The sequence below is a fragment of the Larus michahellis genome, chromosome 25 (genome assembly GCF_964199755.1).
Source record: "Larus michahellis chromosome 25, bLarMic1.1, whole genome shotgun sequence".
Lineage (NCBI taxonomy): Eukaryota > Metazoa > Chordata > Aves > Charadriiformes > Laridae > Larus > Larus michahellis.
In genome coordinates this window covers 1,740,173-1,762,489 of record NC_133920.1, presented here as the reverse complement: position 1 = coordinate 1,762,489, position 22,317 = coordinate 1,740,173, and the positions used below count along the sequence as shown (strand labels likewise).

General features: G+C 69.6%; 1 protein-coding gene across 1 annotated transcript in view; it reads left to right on the top strand.

The window, feature by feature from the left end:
- PDE4A (phosphodiesterase 4A) overlaps positions 1-22,173 on the top strand; it is a 32,931-nt gene extending 10,758 nt beyond the window's left edge. Inside the window, 14 exon segments of the mRNA XM_074567120.1 lie at positions 5,223-5,393; positions 7,153-7,189; positions 7,683-7,756; positions 7,879-7,928; positions 9,904-10,016; positions 15,282-15,375; positions 16,667-16,743; positions 16,746-16,865; positions 16,975-17,073; positions 18,241-18,405; positions 19,690-19,789; positions 21,184-21,269; positions 21,271-21,339; positions 21,444-22,173. Of these exon segments, the coding sequence (XP_074423221.1) occupies positions 5,223-5,393; positions 7,153-7,189; positions 7,683-7,756; positions 7,879-7,928; positions 9,904-10,016; positions 15,282-15,375; positions 16,667-16,743; positions 16,746-16,865; positions 16,975-17,073; positions 18,241-18,405; positions 19,690-19,789; positions 21,184-21,269; positions 21,271-21,339; positions 21,444-21,905 (1,717 nt within the window). The 3' untranslated portion in view covers positions 21,906-22,173.
- Positions 22,174-22,317: the final 144 nt, after the last annotated feature.

Sequence of the window (22,317 nt, the reverse complement as noted above, 5' to 3'; positions counted from 1 at the left end):
GGCGGGCGCTGCACCCCACGGGGACCCCTCAGGCCAGGGACCCACACAGGGCCAGGGTCCCCTATGGGGCTGGGGTCCTCTATGGGGCTGGGGTCCTCTATGGGGCTGGGGTCCTCTATGGGGCTGGAGACCCCCACGCGGCTGGGGACCCCTATGGGGCCAGGGAGCCCCATAAGGCCGGGGTCCCCCATGGGGCTGGGGACCTCCATGGGGCTAGAGAGCCCCATGGGGCTGGGGGACTCCATGGGACTGGGGACCCCTATGGGGCCAGGGACCCCCATATGGCCTCTTGGCAGGTCCCTACAGGGGTCCCTGGTGAGTGGGGTGGGGAGGACCCCCAAGCGAGACTCAGGGACCCTTGGGGGGCACAGAGACCCCCGGACAGGACTCAGGGACCCCCAGAAAGGGCAGGGGGACCCCCGGGGGGGCTGAGGGATCCCCAAGTGGGACTAGGTGACCCCTGGGGGGGGCCTCAGGGACCCCCGGGTGGGGCAGAGAGAGAACCCCGGAAAGGACTCAGGGATCCCCGGGGGGGCCTCAGAGACACCCGGGGGGGCTCAGAGACCCCCAAATGGGACTCGGTGACCCCCGGGGGGCGGGGGTCAGGACCCCGGGACAGGACTCAGGGACCCCCAAGTGGGACTCAGCGATCCCCGGGGGGGCTCGGGACCCCCGGAAGGGACTCGGCGATCCCCGGGGGGGGTCATGAACCCCCATATGGGACTCGGCGACCCCCAGGGGGGGTTCAGGACCCCCGGACAGGACTCAGAGACCCCCGGGAGGGAGAGCTCAGGACCCCCCCCATCCACTTCCCCCCCCGGGGAGGCTCCGGGCCGGTCCCTCCCCCCCGGGGCGTTCCCGGGGCGGTCCCGGGGGGGGTTTTGGAGGGGGAGGCTGGGCCCCCTCCGCCCCACACCCCGCCCCCCCCTTGCCCCCCCCCCCCCCCCCGCCGCCCTCTCACCCCGTCCCCGGCCGCTGCCATGGCCGGGGAGCGGCGGGGGCTGCCCCGCTCCCCCTTGCTTCGGCCGGGGGGGGGGTTTGGGGTGGGGGGGGGCGAGGATGAGACCTTCCTGCCTGCCTCCTCCCCCGGCTCCCCCCTTTTTGGCCCCCCCGCAGGGGGGTCCCCCACTTTCCTCCGCCGCCTCCGCCTCAACCGCAGTATCCAGGAGCGGCACCGCAGGATGAGGGGCAGGTAATGGGGACACCCCCCCCCCCCCCCAAAACACGCCCCTCCCCGGGACGCCCTGACACCCCCCCAGGGGACACCAGACCCCCCCGGGACCCCGGACCCCCCCGGACCCCGATGGCCGGAGGAACCCTATGCCCCCCCCCGGTACAGACCCTCCCAGACCCGCTAAAGACACCCCCCCCCCCGCCCCCCGCCCGGTACTGACTCCCCCCACCCGTTTCGATCCCCACCCTCCCCCTTACAGACCCCCCCCCCGGCTCCGACCCCCCCCTTACAACCCCCCCAACACGGTACAGACCCCCCCAGACCCGTTACAGACGCCCCCCCCCCGCCCTCCGGGTCTGACACCCCCCCGTTACGACCCCCCAGACCCGTTACAGACCCCCCCCCAAACCAGCTACAGACCCCCCCACGGTACTAACCATCCCCCCCCCCTCCGTTTCGACCCCCCAACACGATACAGACCCCCCTCAAGACCCACTACAGCCCCCCCACCCCGGGACGGCCCCCCCCCTCGCTACGGAATTCCCCCCCTTCCCAGAATGGGAACCCCCTCGGAATGGACACCCCCCCCCCCCCCCCCCGGAATACCACCGCCCCCCCCCGATACGGCCCCCCCCTTTCGGACCACTACCCCCCCCCGCCGTCGGGACGGAAGGGGGGGGGGCTGCTCGGACTCCTGGGGGCGGGGGAGTGGGGTCAAAGGTCAGAGCACTTTTGGCGGGGGGGGGCAAGACCACCACCCCCCTCCCCATGGGGCTGCCCCTCTCTATAGGGACGGGGACCCTACCCCAGGGGCCTGGGAGGGGTCTCTAAGTGCCCCCCCCCACCCCCAAAGGGCCAGACTTAGGGGGCAGGTTTCAGGTCAAAGCCTCCCCCCCCCAACCAAAAGCCCCCAGGACCCCCCCAGGCCACCCGAGGACCGCCCCCAGGGCCCCCCCGGGGTGACACGGTGTTGGGGGGCACTGGGGGGTAGGTTGAAGCAGGGCCCCCCCCCCCCACCGCCGCCCGTTAGAGGAAGCCGGTAGAGGAAGGCGGGGGGGGTGGAGTGGGAGCACCCCCATGTGTCCCCCCCCCACCCCACAAAGCACCCATGGAGCCGAGGGGGCACCCGGGGGGGGGCGAGGGACCCCCCCAGCACCCAGCGGGGACGTGGGGAGGGGCTGGCAGCGAGGTAAGGCGTGGGGGGGGCACCCCGAGCCTGGGACCCCCCCCATTCCCAGTTTGGGGGGGGGACGACACAGGCACCCCCCCATGACCGGGAGGGGGAAGTGCCCCCCCCCATGGTGGTGGGACTGCCCCCCACACACACACGTTTTGGGAGGGGACAGCGGGGTCCCCCCTGCCCAGGTTTAAGGGGGGGTCCCCCCCTTTGTGGGCCCCCCCCCCAAATTAATGGCCTTTGGGTGTGTGTCCCCTGCCGGGTTGCGTGGGGACCCCCCAGTAACGGGGCTGGGGGGGGACGCGGGGGGGGCAGGACGCTTTGGGTTCCTTCCGCGGCCCAGGGGGAAGTGGGGACGGTTGGAGGGGGAGGGGACAACGGGGAGCCCCCCCCCCCCCCCGGCAGGGGGCCTCACCCCACGTACGGGGGGGTACCCAAAAACTGGGGGGGGGGGGCGTGAAATTGGGAGGGGGGGGGCCGGAATTGGGGGTCACAGGAAGACACAGGGGCTGGGGGGGGCTAAGGGGGGGGCACGGTCCCTGAGGGGGGGGAAGTTTTGGGGGTCCCAGTACTGGGGGGGGAGTCCCAGTATTGGGGGGGGGGAATCCCACGCCATGGGGCTCCTGGGGGTCCCAATACTGGGGGGACTCCCATATTGGGGGGGGCGGGCTGTCACGGTACATGGGGCTCCTGGGGGTCCCGGTATTGGGGGGGGGTCCCATATTGGGGGGGTCTCAGTACTGGGTGGGTCCTGGGACACGAGGCTCCCGGGGGTCCCAGTACTGGGGGGGGTCCCAGTACTGGGGGGGGTGTCACAGTACATGGGGCTCCTGGGGGTCCCAGTATTGGGGGGATCCCATATTGGGGGGGGTCTCAGTACTGGGGGGGTCCTGGGACACGAGGCTCTCGGGGGTCCCAGTACTGGGGGGTTCCCAGTAATGGGGGGGGGGTCCCAGCTCACAGGGCTCCTGGGGGTCTAAGTATTGGGGGGGGGTTCTAGTATGAGGGGGGGGTCCCAGGTCACAAGGCTCCCGGGGGTCCCGGTATTTGGGGGGAGGGTCCCAGTACTGGGGGGGGTCCCAATATTGGGAGGGGGGTCTCAGCACTGGGGGTCCCAGGGCACAAAGCTCCTGGGGGTCCTGGTGTTGGGGGGGGGTCCCGTTATTGGGGGGGGGGGGTCCCAGTGATGGGGGGGTCCCAGGGCACAAGGGTCCTGGGGGTCCCAGTGTTGGGGGGGGGTCCTGGGACTGGGGGGGTCCTGTGTCACGAGGCTTCTGGGGGTCCTGGTGTTGGGGGGGGGATCCCAGGACATGGGGCTCCTGGGGGTCCTGGTATTGGGGGGGGTCCCAGTATCGGGGGTCCCAGGGCACAAGTCACCTGCGAGTCCCAATATTGGGGGGGTCCCTGGGACACCCCCCCTGACCCCCCCCAGCCACCGCTCGGCCGCTTGGGTCCCTCATGTGGGGGGTCCCCACCCCTGGGGGACACACAGGGGGGTGCTGGGGGGGGGGGGTGTGTGTCCCCCCACCCACGGGTGCTCCTGGGGGTGCCGGCGCCGGGCGATGGCCCCATGTCGCGACGGGGCCCCATAGCGTGGAAACGCGAGACAGCGGCTAAAATTAAGTGCCGGCGGCCAGCGCGGTGACGCGGCGGTGGCACGGTGACACCAGGGCGTGCGGCGACACCGGCGTGCGCGGTGACGTTGGGAGACGCGGTGACACCAGGGCGTGCGGTGTCACCGGTGTGTGCAGTGTCACCGGCGTGTGCGGTGACACCAGGGTGTGTGGTGACACAGATGTGCATGGTGACACTGGAACACGTGGTGACACCGGTGTGCGTGGTGACATTGGGAGACGCGGCGACACCAGGGCGTGCGGTGTCACCGGCATGTGCGGTGACACCGGTGGGTGTGGTGACACCAGGGTGTGTGGTGACACAGATGTGCATGGTGATACTGGAGCACGTGGTGACACCGGTGTGCATGGTGACATTGGGAGACACGGTGACACCAGGGCATGCGGTGACACCGGCATGCGCGGTGACGTTGGGAGATGTGGTGACACCAGGGTGTGCGGTGACACCGGTGTGCGCAGTGTCACCGGCGTGTGCGGTGTCACCAGTGTGTGCGGTGACACCGGTGGGTGTGGTGACACCAGGGTGTGTGGTGACACAGATGTGCATGGTGACATTGGAGCACGTGGTGACACTGGCATGCATGGTGACATTGGTGTGCGTGGTGACCCCAGTACACACGGTGACACGGGTGCTCATGGTGACACTGGTGTGTGGTGACACTGGTGCACACGGTGACATTGGTGATCGTGGTGCTCATGGTGACACTGGTGTGTGGTGACATTGGTGCTCATAGGGACATTGGTGGGTGGTGACACTGGTGCTCATGGTGACACTGGTGTGTGGTGACATCGGGGTGCACCTGGTGACACTGGTGTGTGGTGACACTAGTACTTCTGGTGACATTGGTGCTCGTGGTGACACTGGGGTGTGGTGACACCAGTACACACGGTGACACTGGGGTGTGGTGACACCGGTGTACACGGTGACACCGGGGTGTGGTGACACTGGTGCTCATGGTGACATTGATCCACGTGGTGACACCGGCGCCACCGACGCCACCACCCATGTCACCGCCACCACTGTCCTCATCACTCCCCCCCCCACACCCCAACCCCCCGCAACGGGGGGGTCCCAGGGGCCAGATCCTGGGCGGGGGGATGTCTCTCGGGGGGGGTTGTGTGTGTGTCTCGGGGGGGGGGCGGGGGGATGTCTCTCGGGGGGGGGTGTCCCAGCCTGTCCCCGTCACTGACGTGTCCCCTTGTCGTGTGTTGTGTCCCCCCCCCCCTCCCCCCCCAGCGCGGAGTTGGAGAATGGCCCCTCCCCGGACCCCCAGGGCAGCCCGGGGGTGGTGCTGCTCCCGGGGGGGGCCCCCCCCCAGCGCCGCGAGTCCTTTCTCTACCGCTCCGACAGCGACTACGACGCCTCCCCCAAGAGCGTCTCCCGCAACTCCTCCATCGCCAGCGAGGCGTGAGTCGACCCCCCCGGGACCCCCCCGGGACCCCAGAGTCGGGGCATCCTGGGCACCCCCCCCTCATCCTTCCAGGGACCCCCCCGATATCCCCCCTGGGGCCACCTGAGCATCGCTTGGGGACCATCCCCCCCACCCCCAGACCCCCTCGTATTCCTCTGGGGACCCCCCCCAGACCTCCCACGGACCCCCCCGGGACCCCCAGAGTCGGGCCATCCTGGGCACCCCCCCCTCATCCTTCCAGGGACCCCCCTGATATCCCCCCTGGGGCCACCTGAGCATCACTTGGGGACCCCCCTAATGTTTCCCTGGGGACCCCCTGCCACCATCCCCCCCCTCTGGGACCCCCCCGGGACCCCCCCAGGATTCCCGGATTCTGGGGTGCCCTGGGGACCCCCCCCCTCCTTCCAGGGACCCCCCCAATGTCCCACCTGAGCATCGCTTGGGGACCCCCCCCACCATCCTCCCCACCCCCAGACCACCTCATATTCCTCTGGGGACCCCCCCAGACCTCCCACGGACCCCCCCGGGACCCCCAGACTCGGGCCATCCTGAGCACCCCTCCCCCCATCCTTCCAGGGACCCCCCCGATATCCCCCCTCGGGCCACCTGAGCATCACTTGGGGACCCCCCTGATGTTTCCCTGGGGACCCCCTGCCACCATCCCCCCCCTCTGGGACCCCCCCGGGACCCCCCCAGGATTCCCGGACTCTGGGGTGACCCCCCCCCTCCTTCCAGGGACCCCCCAATGTCCCACTTGAGCATCGCTTGGGGACCCCCCCCACCATCCTCCCCACCCCCAGACCCCCTCGTATTCCTCTGGGGACCCCCCCCAGACCTCCCACGGACCCCCCCGGGACCCCCAGAGTCGGGCCATCCTGGGCACCCCCCCCCATCCTTCCAGGGACCCCCCCGATATCCCCCCTGGGGCCACCTGAGCATCACTTGGGGACCCCCCTGATGTTTCCCTGGGGACCCCCTGCCACCATCCCCCCCCCTCCGGGACCCCCCCCGGGACCCCCCCAGGACTCCCGGACTCTGGGGTGCCCTGGGGACCCCCCCCCATCCTTCCAGGGACCCCCCCAATGTCCCACCTGAGCATCGCTTGGGGACCCCCCCCACCATCCTCCCCACCCCCAGACCCCCTCATATTCCTCTGGGGACCCCCCCCAGACCCCCCCGGGACCCCCCCAGGACTCCTGGACTCTGGGTGCCCTGGGGACCCCCCCCATCCTTCCAGGGACCCCCCCAATGTTCCCCCTGGGGACCCCCCCAGTATCATCCCCAAGCCCCCCTCGCCATCCCCTGGGGACCCCCCCAATACCCCCCCCGGGCCCCTCCAAAATCCCCCAGGGACCCCCCCCATCCCATCAGAGACCCCCAATATCCCCCTGGGGACCCCCCCAATATCCCCTTGGGGACCCCTCCAATATCCCCCTGGGGACCCCCCCATCCCCTCCGAGACCCCCCCCCAATATGCCCCTAGAGACCCCCCTCCTCCATCCCTCCCCCTGGGGACCCCCCAGTATCCCCCAGGGCCCCCCCAACACCATCCCCAGGGCCCCCCCCGCCCACTCCCCCGTTGACACCCCCCCCACACCTCCCCAGGGACCCTCAATGTCCCCCTGGGGACCCCCCAATATCCCCTCAGGGCCCCCCCTGTGGGCTGTGTGTGCCCCCCCCCTCCGTGGTGGGTGGGGTGCCGGGGGGGGGCGGGACACCCGTATGCACCCTGACCCCCCCCCATTTCTCTTCCAGCCACGCCGAGGACCTGATCGTCACCCCCTTTGCCCAGGTAGGGCTGGGGCGGGGGGGGGGCTGGGGGGGTCCCAGGGCATGGGGGGGGGGCCCTGGGGGGATAATGGGGGGAGTCCCCGGGGAAATTGGGGGATCCCCAGGGGGAGGGATGGGGGGGGTGGGGGGTGTGTGTCTTTAGGGGCATATTGGGGGGGGTCTCCAAGGTGATGGGGGGGGTCCCCAGGGGGATATTGGGGGTCTCCGAGGGGATGGGGGGGGGGTCCTTGGGGGATATTGGGGGGCTCCCCAGGGGGATGGGGGGGTATCGGGGGGGGGCTCAGGGGGACAGTGAGGGGGCTGGGGGTGTCCATGGGGGGGGGTGTGCAGGATCGCCCCCCCCCAAGCCCTGCTGGGGGGGGGGTTCGATGAAGGGGGGGGGTTTGCGTGATGCCAGTGGCAGATTTGGGGTCCCTGGGGGGCGGGGTGTGTCCCCCCCTTGTGTCCCTGACCCCCCCCCTCCCCGTGGCCCCCCCCGTGGCCCCCCCCGCCAGGTGCTGGCGAGTCTCCGCAGCGTCCGCAGCAACTTCTCCATCCTGACAAATGTCCCCACCCCCACGGCCACCAAGTGAGTGACCTTGACCTTCACCCCCCCACCCCCCCCCACCGACCCCCCCTCCCCCGGCCCCCCCCCCCCCCCGGGGGTCCCAACCACCCCTAACTCATTCCTCCCCCCCCCCTCCTCAACAGGCGGTCGCCCATCGGCTCCCAGCCCCCCCCCTGCAAGGCCATGCTCTCGGGTAAGGGGCGGGGGGGGTCAGGGTTAAAGGGCGGGAGGGGGGGGGCGTCACCCCCCACCCTCCCCCCCCCGACGGAGGATTTGGGGGGATTTTTGGGGGGATTTGAGGGGATTTTGGGGAAGGGGGGGGTAAAAGTGGTTGTGCCCCCGCCCCTGGTGCACTGGGGAAACTGAGGCACGGGGCTGCCTGCCCCCCACCCCCCCCCCCCCCCAGGGAGTCCCTGCAGCCCCCCCAAGCCATGTCCTCCCACCCTGTCCTTGGGGGGGTTCCTGCGGCCCCAGACCTGGGGGGGGGCGTCCCACAGCCCCATCTCTGGGGGTCCCTACAACGCCAGGGGGGGTCCCTGCACCTCCCAGCCCCAGGGGATCCCTGCACCCCCCCAACCCCGGGGGGGTCCCCACAGCCCTGGGGGGGTCCCTGCAGGCCCCCAACCCCAGGGGGTCCCCACGCCCCCCCCCACCCCGTCGGTGGGGATCCCCCCACCCCCTGTCCCCAGGGGTCTCCCCACAGCCCCGGGGGGTCCCCGCAGCCCCCTGTCCCCAGGGGAGTCCCCCCAGCCTCGGGGGGTCCCCACAGCCTCGGGGGGGTCCCCCCAGCCCCCTGTCCCTTGGGGAGTCCCCATAGCCCCAAGGGGTCCCCTCATCCCTGGGGGGGTCCCCACAGCCCCCCGTCCCCAGGGGGGTCCCCACAGCCCCGGGGGGGTCCCCGCAGCCCCCTGTCCCCAGGGGGGTCCCCCCAGTCTCGGGGGGTCCCCACAGCCTCGGGGGGGTCCCCCCAGCCCCCTGTCCCTTGGGGAGTCCCCATAGCCCCAAGGGGTCCCCTCATCCCTGGGGGGGTCCCCACAGCCCCCCGTCCCCAGGGGGGTCCCCACAGCCCCGGGGGGGTCCCCGCAGCCCCCTGTCCCCAGGGGGGTCCCCCCAGTCTCGGGGGGTCCCCACAGCCCCGGGGGGGTCCCCCCAGCCCCCTGTCCCTTGGGGAGTCCCCATAGCCCCAAGGGGTCCCCTCATCCCTGGGGGGGTCCCCACAGCCCCCCGTCCCCAGGGGGGTCCCCACAGCCCCGGGGGGGTCCCCACAGCCCCGTCCCCAGGGGGGTCCCCCCAGTCTCGGGGGGTCCCCACAGCCCCGGGGGGGTCCCCCCAGCCCCCTGTCCCTTGGGGAGTCCTCATAGCCCCAAGGGGTCCCCTCATCCCTGGGGGGGTCCCCACAGCCCCCCGTCCCCAGGGGGGTCCCCACAGCCCCGGGGGGTCCCCGCAGCCCCCTGTCCCCAGGGGGGGTCCCCCCAGTCTCGGGGGGTCTCCACAGCCTCGGGGGGGTCCCCCCAGCCCCCTGTCCCTTGGGGAGTCCCCATAGCCCCAAGGGGTCCCCTCATCCCTGGGGGGGTCCCCACAGCCCCCCGTCCCCAGGGGGGTCCCCACAGCCCCGGGGGGGTCCCCGCAGCCCCCTGTCCCCAGGGGGGGTCCCCCCAGTCTCGGGGGGTCTCCACAGCCTCGGGGGGGTCCCCCCAGCCCCCTGTCCCTTGGGGAGTCCCCATAGCCCCAAGGGGTCCCCTCATCCCTGGGGGGGTCCCCACAGCCCCCCGTCCCCAGGGGGGTCCCCACAGCCCCGGGGGGGTCCCCACAGCCCCGTCCCCAGGGGGGTCCCCCAGTCTCGGGGGGTCCCCACAGCCCCGGGGGGGTCCCCCCAGCCCTCTGTCCCTTGGGGAGTCCCCATAGCCCCAAGGGGTCCCCTCATCCCTGGGGGGGTCCCCACAGCCCCCCGTCCCCAGGGGGGTCCCCACAGCCCCGGGGGGGTCCCCACAGCCCCGTCCCCAGGGGGGTCCCCCCAGTCTCGGGGGGTTCCCACAGCCCAGGAGGGTCCCCACAGCCCCGTCCCCAGGGGGGTCCCCCAGCCCCCTGTCCCCAGGGGGGTCCCCGTGCTCCCCCCCCCCCCCCCCACATCGGCGGGGGTCCCCACAGCCCCTGTCCCCCCCCCGCAGAGGAGACGTCCCAGCAGCTGGCGCGGGAGACGCTGGAGGAGCTGGACTGGTGCCTGGAGCAGCTGGAGACCCTCCAGACCCACCGCGCCGTCAGCGAGATGGCGTCCAACAAGGTGGGGACACCGCGGGGAAACGGGGACACCGCGGGGGGGACGGGGACACGGGGACACCGCGGGGGGATGGGGACACCGCAGGGACGCGGGGACAGCGACACAGCTGTGGCAGGGGGACAGGGATGGACCCTGCTGGGACACGGGGATGGGGACAGGGACAGGGATACCGCTGTGACATGGGGATGGGGACAGGGACACCATGGTGACACAGGGATGGGGATGGACCCTGCTGTGACACAGGGACGGGGATGGGGACAGGGACAGGATCCTGCTGTGACATTGGGACAGGGACACCGCTGTGACATGGGGATGGGGACAGGGACAGGGACAGGATCCCACTGTGACACGGGGATGGGGACACTGCTGGGACATAGGGACAGGGACATTGTTGTGACATGGGGGTGGGGACACTGCTGTGACACAAGGATGGGGACGGGGACAGGGACACCGCTGTGACATGGGAACAGGGACACCGCTGTGACATGGGGATGGGGACAGGGACCCTGCTGTGACATGGGGACAGGGACACCACTGTGACACAGGGACAGAGATGGGGACACTGCTGTGACATGGTGCCAGGGATGGGGACACTGCTGTGACATGGGGATGGGGACACTGCTGTGACACAGGGATGGGGACAGGGATGGGGACAGGACCCTGACTGCGCCGTGAATTTGGGGACAGGACCCTGGTTCCACCGTGGGGACAGGGATGGGGACAGGACCCTGGCTGTGCCATCAGGAATTTGGGGACAAGAACTTGGCTGCGCCGTGGGGACAGGGATGGGGACAGGACCCTGCTGTGCAATGGGGACAGGGACAGGACCAGGGTGTCACCCTGAATTTGGGGACAGGAACCTGGTCCCACCGTGGGGACAGGGATGGGGACAGGGACAGGGATGGGGACAGGACCCTGGCTGTGCGATGGGGACAGGGACAGGACCAGGGTGTCACCCTGAATTTGGGGACAGGAACCTGGTTCTGCCGTGGGGACAAGGATGGGGACAGGGACAGGGATGGGGACAGGACCCTGACTGCGCCGTGAATTTGGGGACAGGGCCCTGGTCCCACCGTGGGGACAGGGATGGGGACAGGACCCCGGCTGTGCCATCAGGAATTTGGGGACAAGAACTTGGCTGCGCCGTGGGGACAGGGATGGGGACAGGACCCTGCTGTGCGATGGGGACAGGGACAGGACCAGGGTGTCACCCTGAATTTGGGGACAGGATGGAGGTTCCACCATGGGGAGAGGGATGGGGACAAGGATGGGGACAGGACCCTGACTGCGCCGTGAATTTGGGGACAGGACCCTGGTCCCACCGTGGGGACAGGGATGGGGACAGGACCCCGGCTGTGCCATCAGGAATTTGGGGACAAGAACTTGGCTGCGCCGTGGGGACAGGGATGGGGACAGGACCCTGCTGTGCGATGGGGACAGGGACAGGACCAGGGTGTCACCCTGAATTTGGGGACAGGACGCTGGTTCCGCCATGGGGACAGGGATGGGGACAGGGAAGGGGACAGGACCCTGACTGCGCCGTGAATTTGGGGACAGGACCCCGTCTGTGTCAGGAATTTGGGGACAGGATCCCAGTCCCACCGTGGGGACAGGGATGGGGACAGGGCCATGGCTGTGCCATCGGGAATTTGGGGACAAGAACTTGGCTGCGCCGTGGGGACCAGGACAGGACCAGGGTGTCACCCTGAATTTGGGGACAGGATGCAGGTTCCGCTGTGGGGACAGGGATGGGGACAGGGATGGGGACAGGGATGGGGACAGGACCCCCTCTGTGCCGTCAGGAATTTGGGGACAGGAATTTGGAATTTGGGCTGGTGCCAGCGGGGGGGCGGGGTGTGTGTGTGTGTGTGTTTGGGGACAGTGTCCCTGTCCCCACTGGGGGGGGCCGGTGGGTGGCACCGGTGGTGGTGGCGGCGCCGGTGACGGTGCCACCAAAAAAGCAGGTCTGGGGGGGGCAGGATCGTGCCCCCCGCCCCCCCATGCCCCCCCCCTCCCCGGCGTGTCCCCACGGGCCTGTCACACTCCCCCCCCCCCCCCCCACCGGTGCCACCTGTGGGGTCCCCATCCCAGTGGGGGGGTCTCCACTTGGGGGGGGACGGACGACAGGACCCAGGGGTGCCCCCCCCCCAACGTGGGGACCCCCCAGGACCCCCCTCCAAGCCCGAACATCATTGCCCCCCCCCCCGTTCCCCCCCCCCCCCCCCCCCCCGCGACGCTGCGGCGGGGCCGTGACCGTGGCCGTGGATGGAGCGGGGGGGGCGGGGGGGGCAGGGGGAGGAGCGAGTCCTCGCGCAGGCGTGTGGCCCCCCCCCCGCCCCCACCCAACGCTCCGCGGCCTCCGCAGCCCCGACGGGACCCCCCCGGGCCCGTGGGCCCCCCCAGGACCCCCCACCCGCAACCCCCCGACCCCTTTTCCCCCCCCCGCCCCGAAGTCCTCCTGCATCCCTGCGACCCCCCCCTCCCACAGCATCCCTACATCCCCCCGCTCCATCCCTACACCCCCCCCATCCCTGCATCCCCCCCTCCCCAGGACCCCCCTGACCCCCCCATATCCCCCCCCCATCCCTCCGCATCCTCCCACCCCCCCCCAGCGCCTTTCCCCCCACCCCAGCGACCCGCCCGCCCCCCCCATGGCTTCCCCCTGAACCCCCCCCCCAAAAAAAGAACCCCGGGGGGGGGCTGTAGGGCCCTGGGAGAGGGGTGGGGGTGGGGGGGCTTTATCCTCTGGAGCAAGAAAGGCGGGGGAAGGGGGGATGTGAGGGACCCCCCGGCCGGGCTCAGCGCCGGGGGGGGGTGGGCTGGCGGTGCCCTCCCAAGGCGGGGGGGGGCCCTGCTCCCCCCCCCCGTTCCCCTCCCCCCCCCGGGTCCCACCATGCCAAGGGCCCCCCCGCGCCCCACTGCCTCCCCCGGGCCTTAAGGGGCTGCGGGTAAAGGGGGGGGGGGTGTCTTCGGGAAAAAGGGGGGGGGTCTTCGGGAAAAGGGGGGCCACCCCCGGTAAGAAGGGACCCCCCCGGTTCCCTTGGGGTGGCGGGGGGGGTCCAGCACCCCCGGCCGCCCCCCGCCCCCCCCCGCGGCCGGAAAATGCCCTTGGTGGATTTTTTCTGCGAGACCTGCGCCAAGCCCTGGCTGGTGGGCTGGTGGGACCAGGTAAGGGGGGGGGGGGGGGGGCAAAACCTGGGGGGGGGGGGGCACGTTTGACCTTCCCCCCCCCTCAATGTCACGGCGGGACCCCCCCCAGCCAGCCCTTGGGGTGTAGCCCCCACCCCTCCACTTTCCCTGCACGGTTTGCCTCCAATTTGAGTGTTTGGGGGGGTGTGTGTGTGTGTTGTGCGTGTGTTGGGGGGGGGGGATATGAGCTGGGGGGTTGTGTCTGAGTTGGGAGGGGGGGATGTTTGAGGTGGGGGGGGCAGCCCCCCCCTTAATTTGTGGCTTTTGGGGGGGTGGGGGGGGGGGCTGTGTCGTCACGTAGAGACCCGGCAAACTCATGACAGGGGGCGCCAAGTTGAGGGTGGTCCCCTTGGGGGGGGAGGGGGAGGGTCGTCCCCCCCCCGCGGCACAGCAGGGGTTAAACAACCCCAACCCCCCCCCCCCAAATTGCCCCCACCCCCCCCCACCCCCCGCCCCGGGCAGGGACCGGGATGGGGCAGTTGCTATGGAGACTGCGGTTGCCATGGAGACGGGCGGAGGGTCCTGATTGGCTGCCGGGGGAGGGATGCGGGTGATGCTCTACACCCCCCCCCCCCACACACACAGTGTTGGGGGGCAACGGAGGGGGGGGGGAACTGGGTTAAATAATTGGGGGGGGGAGCAGACCCTACCCCCACCCTGGGGGGGGCCCACTGTGGGAGGGGGACGACGGGGAGGGGGGGCAGCACCCCCCGGGGGGGGGGAAATGGGGGTCTGGGGGTCCCTGGGGGGGTGACAACGCTGTCCCGTCCCGCCCCCCCCAGCGGCCCCCCCGGCCCCGCAGTGGCCGCCGGGGATGAGTCACCGCGGGGGGGGGGGGGGAGGGGGGGGGGCAGCATCCGGGCCCCGCTCAAGGACAGCGAGGACTCGGGGGGCACAAGGTGGCCGTCACCCCCCCCCCCCCGAGGGGGGGAACACGCCACTGTGTGACCCCCCCGGGGAGGGGACACCGGCTGGTGGCTCCCAGTGTCCCCCTCCCAGTGCCACCAGTGTGTCCCCCAGTGCCACCAGTTCCCCCACCCAGTGTCACCAGTGTCCGTCCCCCAAGCGCCGCCAGTGTGTGTCCCCCCCCAGCGCCACCAGTGTCCCCCCCCGGAGCTATGGGGACGTGGTGGGGGGGACCCCAGCGGCGCCTCAGGGCTTCCCTGGGGTGAAGCTGCACTGGCCTTGTCCTGTCCTTGTCCCTGTCCCCGTCCCCGTCCCCTCCCTGTCCATCCTGTCCCCTTCCCATCCTTGTCCCCATCCCTGTCCATGTCCCCCCTGTCCCTGTCCCCTTCCTCTTGTCCATCTTCATCCCCATCCGCTGTCCCCATCCCAGTCTTGCCCGCGTCCCCGTCCCTGTCCCCGTCCCTGTCCCCATCCCCTGTCCCTCTCTGTCCCCATCCCTGTCATCCCTGTCCCCTTCCCTGTCCTCATCCCTGTCCCTATCCCTGGTCACTGTCTCCATCCGTGTCATTTCTGTCCCCATCCCCGTCCCCATCCCCGGTCCCTGTCCCCATCACGGTCCCTGTCCCGGTCCCGGTCCCCATCCCTGTCCCCATCGCTGTCCCCATCCATGTCGCCATCCCTGTCATCTCCATCCCCATCTCCATCCTGTCCCGATTTCTGGTCCCTGTCCCCATCCCGTTCCTGTCCCCACCCCTGTCCCCGACCCTGTGCCCATCCATGTCCTCATCCCTGTCATCCCTGTCCCCATCTTTGTCCCCATCCCTGTCCCCATCTCCATCCTGTCCCTGTCCCCATCCCTGGTCCCTGTCCCCATCAAGGTCCCCATCCCTGGCCCTATCCCTGGTCACTGTCCCCATCCGTGTCATCCCTGTCCCCATTTCCATCCTGTCCCTGTCCCCCCATCCCTGTCCCCGTCCCTGTCCCCTGGGGCCACCCCTTTGGGCTGTTCCTCCCTCTCCAGGGTTCAGCCCCAGGGGGTGATGCTGGGGCGGGGGGGGGTGGGGGGTGTCCCGGAGGCGGGGGACGATGTTGGGGGGGGGTCCCAGAGGAGGGGCTGGATGCGGGGTCTGTCCCTGACCCCCCCTGTCCCTCCCCTGTCGTCCCCCCCCCCAGTTCAAGAGGATGCTGAACCGGGAGCTGACCCACCTCTCCGAGATGAGCCGCTCCGGAAACCAGGTCTCCGAGTACATCTCCAGCACCTTCCTCGGTGAGCCCCCCGCCACCCCCCCGGCCCCACACCGGCCCCACACCAGACCCCCAGGACCCCCTGAGACCCCCCCTGGACCCTCAGGAACCACCACAAGTCCCCCTGGGACCCTCAGGCACCCCCTGGCACCCCCTGGACCCACACTAGATCCCCTGGAACCCCTTGGGACCCCCACCAGACCCCCCTGGGACCCCCCTGGACCCTCAGGAACCCCCACCAGACCCTCAAGTACCCCCTGGGACACCCCCAGACCCCAGGGACCCCCAATAGTCACCAAGGACCTCCCCAGACGCCCTGGGACCCCCAGGAACCCCCACCAGACCCACTGGAACCCTCAGGCACCCCCTGGAACCCCCTGGACCCCCACCAGAACCCCAGGGACCCCCTGGGACACCCCCGGACCCTCACCAGACCCCCAGGGACCCCCTGGGACCCTCATCAGACCCCCAGGGACCACCCTGGAAGCCCCAGACCCCCCCTGGGACCCCCACAAGTCCCCTGGGACCCCCAGCACCCCCAGGGACCCCTTGGGGCCCCCTCCAGACCACCGGAGACACCCAATAGTCACCAAGAACCCCCCCCAGACCCCCAGACACCCTGTGGGGACTCCCCCAAACCCCTGAGGACCCCAGAGACCCCTTGGGACCCCCTCCCAAGTCCCCTGGGGACCCTCTAGGACCCCCACCAGACACCCAGGGACCCCCCGAGACCCCTTGGGACCCCCCCAGACCCCCAAAGATCCCTTGGGACCCCCACAGGTTCCCCTGGGACCCCCCGAGACCCCTTGGGACACCTCCCAGACCCCCAGGGACCCCCCAGGGACCCCTTGGGACTGCTGGGGACCCCCCCCACCCCCCAGACCCCCAGAGACCCCTTGGGCTCCCCCCAGACCCCCAGGGACCCCTTGGGTTTCGCCCCCACAAGCCCTGGGGACCCTCTAGGACCCCCACAAGTCCCCCTGAGACCCTGTGGACCCTTGGAACCCCCCCCCAGACCCCCAAAGACCCCCAACAGCCACCAAAGACTCCCATCAGACCCCCAGAGACCCCTTGGGACCCCCCCCAAACCCCTGAGGACCCCTCTGGGACCCCCAGAGACCCCTTGGGACCCTCCCCATGTCCCCGGGGACCCCTTGCCCCCCACCCAGGTGCCCAGGACCCCTTGGGACCCCCCCAAAACCTCCTCTAGGACCCCCCCGAGACCCTCAGAGACGGCTTGGGACCTCCCCGGACCCCCAGGGACCCCCCCGGGACCCCCCCTCCATGTGTGTCATCCCCCCCCCCCCCCACAGACAAGCAGCACGAGGTGGAGATCCCGGCCCCCATCCCCAAGGAGCGGGAGAAGAAGCGTCGGCAGCCCCCCCCCGTCCCCCCTCCATGGGGCAGATCAGTGGGGTGAAAAAACCCCCCCCCGGCTCCTCCGGCGACCCCCCCGGCTCCGGCGTCCCCCGTTTCGGCGTCAAAACGGACCGGGAAGAGCTGCTGGGCAAGGTGATGGCGGGGGGGGGGCGCGCACTGGGGATTTTGGGGAGGGGGGGCGGGGGGGGATGGGTAACGGGGACACGGGGACCCACATGTCGTGTGTCCCCCCCCCCCCCAGGAGCTCGACAGCCTCAACAAGTGGGGGCTGAACATCTTCCGCGTCTCCGAATATTCCAACAACCGCTCCCTCAGCTGCATCATGTACACCATATTCCAGGTACCCCCCCCTCCCCCCCCCCCCAAAAAAAAACCCTCCCCCCCCCCCCCCAAACCCCTGCAACCCCCCCATCCCCCCTTCAAACCCCCCCATCCTCCCCCAATCCTCCATCCACCCCCCCCAAACTTCGACCCCCATCCTCACCCCAACCCCCCCATTCCACCCCCCAAACCCCCCCTCAGCCACACCCCCACCCCCCACAAACCCCCCCCATCCCACCCCCTAGCCCCCCCCCAAACCCCCCGTCCTCCCCGAATCCCTCCTCATCCTCACCCCAACCCCTCCCCAACCCCCCCAAAGCCCCCCCATCCCCCCCAAAACCCTCATCCCATCCCCCCCCAAGCCCCCCCAAACCCCCAAATCCCTCCTCATCCTCACCCCAATCCCCCCAAAGCCCCCCATCCCCCCCAAAACCCCCATCCCACCCCCCTAACCCCCCATTTCCCCCCCAAACCCCCAAATCCCTCCTCATCCTCACCCTAACCCCCCCAAAACCCCCATCCCACGCCCCCAACCCCCCCCATCCCCCCCAAATCCCTCCTCATCCTCACCCCAACCCCCCCAAAACCCCCATCCCATGCCCCCAACCCCCCCATCCCCCCCGAATCCCTCCTCATCCTCACCCCAACCTCCCCAAAACCCCATCCCACGCCCCCAACCCCCCCATCCCCCCCAAATCCCTCCTCATCCTCACCCCAATCCCCCCAAAGCCCCCCATCCCCCCCAAAACCCCCATCCCACCCCCTAACCCCCCCATTCCCCCCCCAAACCCCCAAATCCCTCCTCATCCTCACCCCAACCCCCCCAAAACCCCCATCCCATGCCCCCAACCCCCCCCATCCCCCCCAAATCCTTCCTCATCCTCACCCCAACCCCCCCAAAACCCCCATCCCACGCCCCCAACCCCCCCATCCCCCCCGAATCCCTCCTCATCCTCACCCCAACCCCCCCAAAACCCCCATCCCATGCCCCCAACCCCCCCCATCCCCCCCAAATCCCTCCTCATCCTCACCCCACCCTCCCCCAAACCCCCCCAATCCCCCCCCAAAATGCCCCCATCCCCCCCCAAAACCCCCCCACCCGGATGCCTGGGTCCCTCTGGGAGGGGGTGGGGGGGTGGGAGGGGGTCTGACCCCCACCCCAATGTGTTCCCCCCGGCTGGCGCAGGAGCGGGAGCTGGTGAAGACCTTCAAGATCCCGGTGGAGACGCTGCTGACCTACACCTTGACCTTGGAGGAGCACTACCACGCCGACGTGGCCTACCACAACAGCCTGCACGCCGCCGACGTCATGCAGTCCACCCACGTCCTGCTGGCCACCCCCGCCCTCGACGTGAGCCCCTGGCCGCCACGGGGTGGGGTGGGGGGACACGTCACGGGGCGGTGGGACCCGTCGTGGGGTGGTAGAACCCATCGTGGGGTAGAGGAACCCATCATGGGACGGTGGGACCTGTGATGGGGTGGGAGACCCAGTGGTGGGACCCATCATGGGGCAGTGGGACCCATCATGGAGTGGTAAAGCCCATTGTGGGGTAGAGGAACCCATCACGGCATGGTGGGACCTGTGATGGGGTGGTAGAACCGGTGGTGGGACCTGTCATGGGGTGGTAGAACCCATCGTGGGGTGGTGAGACCCATCGTGGGGTAGAGGAACCCGTCATGGGACGGTGGGACCTGTGATGGGGTGGGAGACCCAGTGGTGGGACCCATCATGGGGCAGTGGGACCCATCATGGAGTGGTAAAGCCCATTGTGGGGTAGAGGAACCCATCATGGCATGGTGGGACCTGTGATGGGGTGGTAGAACCGGTGGTGGGACCCATCATGGGGTGGTAGAACCGATCGTGGGGTGGTGAGACCCATCGTGGGGTAGAGGAACCCGTCATGGGACGGTGGGACCTGTGATGGGGTGGGAGACCCAGTGGTGGGACCCATCATGGGGCAGTGGGACCCATCATGGAGTGGTAAAGCCCATTGTGGGGTAGAGGAACCCATCACGGCATGGTGGGACCTGTGATGGGGTGGTAGAACCGGTGGTGGGACCCATCATGGGGTGGTAGAACCCATCGTGGAGTGGTGAGACCCATCATGGGGTAGAGGAATCCATCATGGCATGGCGGGACCTGTGATGGGGTGGTAGAACCGGTGGTGGGACCTGTCATGGGGTGGTAGAACCCATCGTGGGGTGGTAGGACCCATTGTGGGGTAGAGGAACCCATCATGGCATGGTAGGACCTGTGATGGGGTGGTAGAACCAGCGGTGGGACCCATCACGGGGTGGTGGGACCTGTCATGGGGCGGTGGGACCCGTCATGGGGTGGTAGAACCCATCATGAGGTAGAGGAACCCGTCATGGGATGGTGGGACCTGTGATGGGGTGGGAGAACTGGTGGTGGGACCCATCAGGGGGTGGTGGGACCCGTCAGGGGCTGCTGGAATCCATCATGGGGTGGTGGGACCCATCATGGGATGGTGGTACCCATGGCAGGGTGGGGGGGTCCCATGGCAGGTTGGGGGGGGGGGGGGGGGAGGGGTTCCTCTATGGGGTGGGGGGTCCCTCGGTGGGGTGAGGGTCCCCGTGCCGCCGTGGGGCGGGCGCTGAGGGGGCGCTGCCGCAGGCCGTGTTCACCGACCTGGAGATCCTGGCCGCCCTCTTCGCCGCCGCCATCCACGACGTCGACCACCCCGGCGTCTCCAACCAGTTCCTCATCAACACCAGTGAGCGTCCCCCCCCCGCCCCCGCCCCCGCACACGCGTGTTCTCCCGCACACGCGTGTTCTCCCGCATGTGTCTCGCACGAGCCGCCTCGCAGGCACGACCCCTCTCGCACGTGCAGACGGTCTTGCGCGCGTCGTCTTGCCACATGCGTGTCATCATGCGCACACGTCCTCTTGCACATGTGCGCTGCCTCGCACACGCGTGTCATCTTGCACACGCGTGTCACCTTGCACGCACGTCACCTTGCACATGCACGCTGTCTTGCACATGGATGTCACCTTGTGCACACGTGTCCTCTTGCACACGCGTGGCGCCTTGCACACACGTGTCGCTTTGCACACGTGTCCTCTTGCACGTGTGCACTGCCTTCTGCACACACGCCAACTTGCGCATGCGTGTCACCTTGCGCGCACGCGTCATCTTGCACATGTGTGTTGCCTTGCACACACGTGTCCTCTTGCACGTGTGCACACAGGTCGCCTTGCACACGCATGTCGCCTTGCACACACACGTCCTCTTGCACGTGTGCGCTGCCTCGTGCACACATGTTGCCTCGCACACACATGCCATTTTGCACACGCGTCATTTTGCACACGGGTGCCATTTCTCACATGCGTGTAATTTTGCACGTGCATGCCATTTTGCACATGCGTGTCGTCTTGCACATGCATACCATTTCTCACATATGTGTAATTTTGCACACGCCTGCCACCTTGCGCGCACGTGTCGTTTTGCACACGCGTGTCGCCTTGCACACACGCGTCCTCTTGTCCATGCGCGCTGTCCTGCGCATGCGTGCCGCTTCGCACACACATCCTCTTGCACAAGTGCGCTGTCTTGCGCACGCATGCCATTTCTCACATACGTGTAATTTTGCACGTGCATGCCATTTTGCACACGTATGCCATCTTGCACACGCCTGTCACCTTGCACACATGTCGTTTTGCACACGCGTGTCGACTCGCACACACATGTCCTCCTGCGCACGCGTGCCGTCCTGCGCACGCGTGCCTTGTGCACACGCGTGCCGTTTTGCACACACATCCTCTTGCACATGTGCGCTGTCTTGCGCACGCGTGCCATTTCGCACACGCGTGCCATTTCTCACACGCGTGCCATTTCGCACACACGTGCCGTCTTGCACGTGCGCGCTGTCTTGCCCCCGCCTGCCACCTCGCGCGCACGTGCCGTTTTGCGCCCGCGTGTCGCCTCGCGCACACGCGCCGTCCTGCGCCCGCGCGCCGCTTTGCACGCCCGTGTCGCCTCTCTCCCGCCCCCCCCGCCCCCTCCTCTCCCCCCGTCCCCCCACGCGTGTCCCTCCGCTCCCCCCGGGGCGCGCGGCCGTCCCGTCCCGTCCCGTCACGCCACGCCACGCGTGTGGCGCGTCCCCGCAGACTCGGAGCTGGCGCTGATGTACAACGACGAGTCGGTGCTGGAGAACCACCACCTGGCCGTGGGCTTCAAACTGCTGCAGGAGGAAAAACTGCGACATCTTCCAGAACCTCAGCAGGCGCCAGCGGCAGACCCTACGCAAGATGGTCATCGACATGGTGGGCCACCCATGGGTGGGGCACCCCGGGGGGGGGGGTGTGTCCCCCCCCTCCCCTCCCCATCCTGACCCCCCCCCCCCCCTCCCCTCAATGGTCTTCTCCAGGTCCTGGCCACCGATATGTCCAAGCACATGAGCCTCTTGGCCGACCTGAAGACGATGGTGGAGACCAAGAAGGTGACGAGTTCCGGGGTGCTGCTGCTGGACAATTACACCGACAGGATCCAGGTCCGGGGTGGGGGGGTCCATGGGGTGGGGGGGGGTTGGGAAGGGGACTTCAGAGGTCACCTGGGTCACCCCCCCTGCCACCACCACCACCACCCCCCCCATCAGCGTCACCGTCCTCATCTGGCATCCCATGACGGGGCCCACCAACCCCATGATGGGGCCCACCAACCCCGTGAAGGGTCCCATGATGGGTGCCACCACCCCCACAGTGGGTGCCCCCACCCCATGAAAAGGTCCCACCACCCCCATGAAGGGTCCTATGATGGGTCCCACCACGCCCGCAAAGGGTCCCACCAACCCTATGATGGTTCCCACCAACCCCATGAAGGGTCCCCATGATGGGTGCCACCACCCCCACAATGGGTGCCCCCACCCCATGAAAAGGTCCCACCACCCCCATGAAGGGTCCTATGATGGGTCCCACCACGCCCGCAAAGGGTCCCACCAGCCCCACAATGGGTCCCACCACCCCATGAAAGGTCCCACCACCCCCCAATGGGTCTCACCACCCCCGCAAAGGGTCCCACCAAGCCCATGATGGGTCCCACCAACCCCATGAAGGGTCCCATGATGGGTGCCACCACCCCCACAATGGGTGCCCCCACCCCATGAAAGGTCCCACAACCCCACGATGGGTCCCACCACCCCATGAAGGGTCCCATGATGGGTGCCACCGCCCCCACAATGGGTGCCCCCACCCCATGAGAGGTCCCACCACCCCACGATGGTCCCACCAGCCCCATGAAGGGTC